An 8,738-nucleotide genomic window follows, 5' to 3' on the forward strand; every position below is an offset into this window, starting at 1 on the left:
TAACAGACACTATGAATAAAATTGAATTAAAGTTATTGGGATATTGCACACCTCCCATTTCCTCCCACTAAAATACATATAACTAATGCATATAGTGCGAGAAAATAGTTTGATGTGGGAAAGAGAGAGAGAGAGCAATCATCTTCTCAGTGGTCAGATTATTAAAATGCAACATTATATGTGTGTGTGTGTGTGTGTGTGTGTGTGTGTGTGTGAGAGAGAGTGTGTGTGTGCCTGTGTGCTTATATGTGTGTGTGCATATGTGTTTGTGCTTGCACATGTGTGTGTGCGTGCGCATGTGAGCGTGCACGTGTGTGTGTCTCTGTGAAAGAGTACGGAGAAAGAGAGCATACAGCTTCTCATTGCTCACATTATAAAAATGCAACATTATGTGTGTGTGTGTGTGTGTGTACATATGTGTTTGTGCTTGCACATGTGTGTTTGTGCTTGCACATGTGTGTGTGCGTGCGAATGTGTGTGTCTTTGTGAAAGAGTTTGGGGAAAGAGAGCAAACCGCTTCTCATTGCTCACAATATAAAAATGCAACATTATGTGTGTGTGCGCATGTGTTTGTGCTTGCACGTGTGTGTGTGTGTGTGTGTGTGTGTGTGTGTATGCGGGTCAAACTGACCCACAGACCATACACGGGTTGACAAAGTGTGCTGAGTGTCCATGCTGTTACTGTGAGGTGTGGGAACCCCCCCGCCCGGTGATTCTCATGTTAAATCGCAGCTAAACGACTGAAGCTGTTCTAAAGATGAACTTCTGGAAGCAACAGATCTACTTTACAGCAACTAACTGATCGCACATCACACGTCGGATTCATTTCTCCTGCAGGGGGAAGAAGCTACCAGAACAAGTTCTGCAGAACAGACGAGATTCTGTTAGAAGAATAGTTTCTAAATTCATTCCTGACAGCAGCTGACAACCTCACCTCAAGGTCTGACGGGGTCATTCGACCTGGACTCCATTTTTTTCCCCATGCATTGTTGTTTAAGTGACTAATGTGAACAAAAACTCTTCCAGGTCCAGGACTGAGCAAAAACCGCTAAAACCAGCAGCCATAAACCGGGCTGCAATGTAACCCTACAGGCCAAATGTTCTACTAAAAGTTCTGTTTGTCTGTGACAGGCTAAGAGTTTTATTCGGAGTGTCTGACAACATCATGGAGAGAAGACTTTTTTGTTAAAATGTTAAATAATTCTTCCTTAACCCTCATGTTGTCCTCGGGTCAAATTGACCCATGTTGTCCTATATCAATGTTCTTTTTAATTCCCCAAAATAACATGATTGATTCCACCCAACGCTCTTTGCCAAGTACAAATCTCTACTTTCATTAATTTTGGGGCGTCTTATTCAATTTTATAGCATTGTAAAACAAATGGAAGTGTTTTTGAAATAGTATTGAGTAAAAGTTGACATATTCCAGTCTGTGATTATCATCAACATCCATTCCTTTCATTTTAGTCTCAATAATTCCTTATTTCTGATAAGTTGTTTATCAACTTCTTCCTACCATGTTTTTTAACATGGGAATTTTTGTTTTTGTTTGAATGACTTTCAATTTTGGAAGATTGTGCTGAGAAGTACATGGCTTTATTTATCTGTCATTTTAATTATGTGTGTATACACGAATGCATGTATATGAATATTGTATTTTAATGTTTTTTTTTACATGTTCAAATAAACTAAACTAAACTAAACTAAAGTAAAGGTTGTTGTTCCCATCAGTCACTCAGACACAAACCCGTGGAGAAATGAGTCCAAAACCGGACACATCCAGGAGGTTATTGAACGCAGCATTAATTGAGCCCTCCACTCGTCACCTGCTGCAGTGTGACTCTTATCCAATGGGAGAGCTTAACTGCCCGTGAACACGGCTCGTGACGCGGTACATTGTCTCGTCATGACGTCAACACGTGTGTACTTGCAACTGTTTTTCTTGATATTTTTTTTCCGCACTTCTGACCGCGTGTGTTCGCCTGTGAGAGGGAACGCGAGCTATTTTCCTCGTGCATGCTGCTGTGAGACCCAGTCATGGGCGGAGAGGAGCTCCACACCGACGCAGAGAAGGGGGGAGAGGGGGGGGTGCCCCGCCCCTCCCCTCGCGGACACGTTGCCCAGGGAGAGGCTGCACGGGCTGCACGGAGCTCCCGCGCGCCTTCCATGGGACGTCCACGTTCTCGGCGTCCCGCAGCCTCTCTTCCTCTCTTCCTCTCTTCCTCTGCTGGTTTCATGGTTTCACTCCATCAGCGGTGAGCTCGGTCCGTCAGCGCGTGCACTGTCCACTGCATGTCCATTACTCACCGAGCCGGGACGGGGAAGACACGGTTCACTTCTGGTAAGTGACGGTGTTTTTGCTGCTCGTGCAGACAGACACGCGCTCCTACCACTCACCTGGGTTCATTAGATAAGGGATGGGGGGGGTTGGATAACTGCAGCTTTGCACCACGCGGAAGACACAGGTCGGGTTCATATGCGTCCTCCTGAGCTGGGGCTGTAATACCGATTATTTTCATTGTCGATTAATCAAGCAGTCGGTTATTTTCTATAAATAGTAAAAAAACTAAAACTAAAAAAATGTCCTAAAATGTCTTCTTTTGTCCACAACGCAAAGATATCACACATGAATGAAGAAAAAACTAGAAAAATATTCACTTTAACAAGCTGGATGTTTTTACTCGCCCTCCTTTATGAAAACAACTCAAACCGTTTAATCGAGAATTAAAATAGTTGTTGATTAATTTCATAGTTGAGGACTAATCTCTTTAGCTGTAGTGTCCTCTGCTGGTTGAAGTTTCCGCAGTTTTTTATTATCAGTTGTGTTTTTAATGCAGGTTTCTCTGAAGTGATTCTGGGTCTGAATGAGGCTCCATGTGGTGTTGTGTGGATCTACATGACGGACCTTGTCCCTTGTATCAGCAGCGCGTGTGAACTGAACCAGAGCCATGTGTTGGGATGTGTTTAATTACATAATGTTTGACATGCTGCCCATTTGGAAGAGGGAGAGGAGGCCGGGGGGGGGGGGGGGCTGTATGTCCAGTCATCCCGGGGAGCTGTGCTGTATTGTCTGCAGGATCCAGACTTCATGTCTACTGGCTGTACTGGGAATTTAACCCTCCTGGTGTCCTCGGGTCAAATTTGACCCCTTTTAAAAAAAGTCTATATCTGAAATTACCCTAAAAAATGGATTGGATTCCATACAACGCTAATCACTCTAATTCCTGATTAAACTCATCTGAACGTCCCTCTGATCTGAACTATTAGTCAAAATAAATCATAATTTCTGCTTTTATAAAATTTAAAATATAAGGTATTATTTTATATAAAGGAGGGTTATTGACCATGAATTCCAAAACAAAATTCAGACAAAACCACTGCAAAGAAAAACGTTTTGCACACATTGAAAATGTATGGTTTGACCCAAGGTGTGTTTGTGTGCCCTGCAGGTCCGTGATGCTCTCTGCCGGCTGAGAGTCCAGCTCCAACATGTCCACCTCAGACTCGGATTACTCCATCGACTGGCTCGCCAGCGATGAGGAGGACTACGACGGCCCAAAGGGACTAAGTCCTCCGCGTGCAGAGGAGTCGCCGTGGCCGCCATCATCCACCTCCTCCTTAAGAGAGTCTCCTAAAAGCTGCTCCCCCTCCCAGCAGAGGAGGAGGAGGAGGAGGAGGAGGAGGAGGAGGGACAACTGTGACTGTAAAGGTGAAGGCCGCCGTGGGGTCGAGGCTGAGTCTCCAGCGGCCACTCCAGTTCAGGGACTTACGTCTGTCTGTGAGCAGCTTTCTGTGGAGTCAAAGCATCACTCGACTAGGAAGAGAGCCCACAGCGCTGGTTCGGACGGACTCTGTGAAAAGACTCAGCCAGACACCGAAAACCAACTAATCTTGCAGAAGGTGAGATGTTTTTCTTTTGCACAGTTATTTGAAAACTGTCTCAGTGTGTGCTAATGTCTTTTAGGGGAGGGGAACCGACACAGCGTAGTATTGCGACATTTTCTTTTTTTTGCCTTTGCCATCAGGGAACTTGTGGAATGGCATTGAAGGGGTTTAGGAATGGTAACTAACAGATTGCAGAGGGTGGGGGCAAAGCCTGACAGGCTGCGGATGTCAGGCTACTCCTCACCTGCAGGTAACCACCGAAGGCCACCGGCGGTTATCTGCCTCGATGTTGGCAAGAATGTAATCCTGGAAATAATAGCAGGAATGTAAGAAGCACTGGGAAGGTCCAGGAAGAAAGAGGAAGCACCCTAAAAAGTAGCTACAGCTGCAGGGAGGCTTCACACGCTGGCCTGCTGATACCGAACCGTGTAAGAGGATCTGATGGGGCCCAGTTGTCCAGTTTGCTGGTGCTGCTGGGTCTCGTTTGTCTACGAAGGCTGCACACACGCTGTCGATTGTGATCAGTTCCTCCATCAGCTGTTAATGGCCGCCTCTCGCTGAAGCGCCTGAAGGCCATTTACCTTCCGTGTCAACACCGGACTAATTGCATCAAACGGGGGCGCTTGTTAACGGGTCATCATCAGTCACGTGGCGTTAGTAAATCAATAAGATCTTTTGAAAATGAAGCTGTAAATAATGTGCAGCCAAACACACACACACATACACACAATTATGTGATGGCGTGACTTAATTTATGAAAGCAATAAGCAAGACATGTGGTTATTAGAAAGCTGTTTAGTCCAGATCGACCGGAGCTCGGCGCCGCCCAAGTCGATCGTGACTGGATTAACCCGTTTGTGCCGGATGCTGGTAGATACCACAGGAAGTGGTAGATTATGATGAAGACATCCTCCCTCCCAAACTCCTCACTCTCTTCCAACTCAACGTCCCTGCCCTCGCTGTCAACATCATCCTCTGTCGCAGCCATTTTCTCGCTCGTCTCTCAAAAATTCATAAACAAACGCACATGTATGTCTGGTTGATTTACATGATTTTCAGCAAACTACGGTACATTTTGGTGGTCACATGGCTTTAAATAGCCAACAAGACCCGCCTCATGTGTATTTAAACCAATGACGTTTACCAGTGCGTTCTCTGCTGCACGCGTCATGAAAAGAACGACGAAGACAAAATACCGGCGGTAGATATGTCGTTGCGAAGCATCCGGCACAAACGGGTTAAAGAAATGCAAACAACACAGAGCGTTTTTTTTTTTTTTTTTTCATCCCAGAATGCATCTGTGGTGTAGCCAGAATTTATACATAGACCCAGGGATTGTGAGTTGTCATTGTTGTTGGTATCTGCGAAAATATGTCTAATTTCTTCCTGGTAATAGTCACACAGCGCTGTGGAGGCAGAGCTGGCGATGCGAGACTAAAAAGCAGTGAGCTTGCTGCAGCACCGATGGCGTGAATGCTAACTCTCTCCTCTGTCCCACAGTGCGTGGAGCTGCGCTGCTACGTCCAGCCTCTGTCGGCCATCTTGCGGGGCCTGAGAGCCGGAAGGTACTCTGAACGTAAGTGTCCAATCCCAGCTCCCACAATCCCTTGCTGTAGCACTCTGCAGGTTCCTTAACCCTCATGTTGTCCTCGGGTCAAATTGACCCGTTTTCCTATATCAATGTTCTTTTTAATTCCCCAAAATAACATGATTGATTCCACCCAACGCTCTTTGCCAAGTACAAATCTCTACTTTCATTCATTCTTGGTCAATAAACCCCACTTATAGGAAATTATACCTAATGTTTGAGTTAGAAAAGCAGAAATTGGGAATTATTGAGACTAAAATTAAAGGAATGGATGTTGATGATAATCACAGACTGGAATATGTCAACTTTTACTCAATACTATTTCAAAAACACTTCCATTTGTTTTACAATGTTATAAAATTAAAGAAGACGCCCCAAAATGAATGAAAGTAGAGATTTGTACTTGCCAAAGAGCGTTGGGTGGAATCAATCATGTTATTTTGGGGAATTAAAAAGAACTTTGATATAGGAAAACGGGTCAATTTGACCCGAGGACAACATGAGGGATGAAATGATTAAAGGACAAGAGCCTCAGTAGCACTGTCACAATTTCAAATGTTCAAAATATTTAGTTTTGGGCGCGCCTGGGTGGATCAAAAATGTATTTTAAACAAAGTAAAGTATAAATACATGTCATGTGACCCAGATGATGTGATAACACAAGTACACTGCTTATATAGTAAACCCCGCCTCTTTGTTTTTATCATAAAACATTGTAGTTTTTGTGTAACTTCATGATGTTAATGAACGTCCGCTACGTGCAAGCCGTTGCTAAATGAGTTTGTGCTAAGCTAATTAAGACTTACAGCTCCACACAGCTCTCTCTGTGTCTCTCGTATGACTATGGTCAGAAGATTGTTGCACCCGGCAACTTTCCTGCGCAGAAACTTGTGAAGATAATGACCTCTTCTGCGTTTTTGTTTTTATTTTTTTTAAATCCTCCGTGTCCTCCTTGGCTACTAGCAACTGCATGGAGGAGAGGGGTGCTGTGCGCGATGCTGGAAGGCTTGTATCATGAAAGCACGCAGACACTTTTGGTGTCACTACTACCCCCTATAGCTTTAAATCAACAAAAAACTGACATTACCATCAACAGTCATACACCTTAGGACCTTAGCTAATGTTAGCAAAATGATTGTGATTTAAAATAGTTACTTATAAATTAGGATGATCAGACAATTATTAAATAATGGTTACAGCCGAGGCTTTGGGTATCCAGCGTCTTATCTAGCTTGACAAGAAAGCAAAAAGTGTGTTTCCTGTGCTGAATGTACCTCAGATTCCTCCATTATTCCCAGTGGAGTCTGCGTTAGATAACTGAAGATAGTTAATCTACACCTGTCATAATTATAAATGATCTAATTAATATAAAGCAGTCATTAGAAAACAATCTGAGAGTCATACAAGGCTTCTGATGCTAAATGACATAATCTTCTTCTGATTCACTAAGTGAATCGAAGAATATTCCTCTCTCACTTAATAAAACTTCATTTAGAAATAATTAAAACTGAATATCCAGTCTAAAAAGACTGAATATCACAGCTGCAGAACGAACAAAACAAGGTTCAAAGGTCTCACGGGTCATTTAACATGCTATTTAAACTGAAGTGCTTCGGCGATGAAAGCGAGGATCAAAGACGCTCTGATGTGCTTATAATTTCGGTGAGATATGAGCTTTTTGCACTCCTTCCTAAAGAGATCCTCGCAACCAGACTCGCCTCTTTCTCTTGTGAGGTTTGAGATCATCAGTGGTGGAAGAAGTGTTCAGATCCTTTACTTCTATAAAGGTACTAATACCACACTGTGGAAATACTCTGTTACAAGTAAAAAGCATCGAAGTATCATCTGGGAAACATACTTAAAGTATTAAAAGTAAAGTACTAAATGCTTGATTCCGACTATTTAAAGCAGTGGTTCCCAAACGTTTTCAGCTCAAGACCCAAAAGAGAAATTTAAGTGTCTCCCCGGGACCCGAATGTACAAAAATACACCATGAATCATTGTAACATCTACATTTTTAAACTGTGGACAAAAGACGGAACAAACCATGAATTTAGATGTATATGAATGAATATGATATGCTTTTCTGCCTTTCATTTTTGACAGGAGTTAGGTGAGAGAGAGGTGAAGACATGCAGGAAATGGTCACAGGTCAGATTTGAACCTTGGACCTCTGCATCGAGACATAAACCTCTCAGTACATGTGCGCCCGCTCTACCACTGAGCCAACCTGGCCACACGGGGACGCAGTTTTTTAACATGACTGTAAAATCAACATCCATCGAGCCAAAATGCTCGTTATCATTAGTTAGCTTGTTCTCGGTTTCTAACTGCGTCACGATATGGGAGCTTAGGGCTTCATGGGGAGATGATGCACCCGGACCATCATCCAGTCTGGATCCCATGAGGGATCATCGTCCTAAGACATTGTCTCAGGTAAAATGTTCATCTGAAATGCAACAAACTCCAATCGTCATGTTATTAATATTGATTCTAAATCAACCCACGGCCTAAGAAAAGCCTGCAAGGTCTACAGATGGTCCAGAATGGTCTAAATACAGACACACAACTCTTGTGTTGGCCTCACTTCACTGGCTCCCTGTCCAGGTTAGAGCAGACTTTAAGGTCTTACTGTTAACATACAAAATAGTGAATGGCCTTGCACCAGTATATCTGTCTGATCTGTCCTCTTATGTGCCGTCTCGGTTGCTGGCTCTGTAGATAGTAGACTGGCATGTTCAATTGGGGTCTTTAAATCAAAGCTTAAGACTTACTTATTCACCGCTGCGTATGAGTCCTAAATGCTAATTTACCCTGGATGTATTTGTATAGTGTTGTGTACTTTTTACTATCTCGATTTAAAATTTTCTGTACTGTTTGTATTAAAAGTGCATCCTCTCTGTAAAGCACTTTGATGGAAAGCCCTCTATAAATAAATGTATTATTATTTCACTGCAGTATCAAGTCATGATCCAGATTGGAGTCCACAGCCCCGCTAGCCGCCCCGTTGACAGATTTCTCTCTTTATTTTCTCGCTGCAGGTCTCAGCAGTTTCCAGGAGAGCGTCGCAATGGACCGCATCCAGAGAATAATGGGGGTCCTTCAGAATCCCAACACGGGGTAAATATATTGAAATACTTCAACCTGATTCACCGTCTAAAAAATTGCACGCATTTCTCCCATTATACTGCGTTACAGAGGGGTCAGAATGCAGTACTCCGCAAGTCACTGCTTTTATATATATATTTTTTATATATATATATTT

At 43.2% G+C, this 8,738-nt stretch overlaps 1 protein-coding gene across 2 annotated transcripts in view; it reads left to right on the plus strand.

The window, feature by feature from the left end:
• The first annotated feature begins 2,029 nt into the window (after positions 1 to 2,029).
• Positions 2,030 to 8,738, plus strand: part of LOC117941413 (circadian-associated transcriptional repressor-like) — a 12,362-nt gene continuing 5,653 nt past the window's right edge. For both annotated transcript variants that reach the window (XM_034866464.1, XM_034866524.1), the window contains exons 1-4: positions 2,030 to 2,341; positions 3,450 to 3,900; positions 5,386 to 5,461; positions 8,515 to 8,593. In XM_034866464.1, the coding sequence (XP_034722355.1) occupies positions 3,490 to 3,900; positions 5,386 to 5,461; positions 8,515 to 8,593 (566 nt within the window). In that variant the 5' untranslated portion in view covers positions 2,030 to 2,341; positions 3,450 to 3,489. The remainder of the gene's footprint in view (positions 2,342 to 3,449; positions 3,901 to 5,385; positions 5,462 to 8,514; positions 8,594 to 8,738) is intronic.

Source organism: Etheostoma cragini, chromosome 1 (assembly GCF_013103735.1).
Source record: "Etheostoma cragini isolate CJK2018 chromosome 1, CSU_Ecrag_1.0, whole genome shotgun sequence".
In the NCBI taxonomy this organism is placed as follows: Eukaryota; Metazoa; Chordata; class Actinopteri; order Perciformes; family Percidae; genus Etheostoma; species Etheostoma cragini.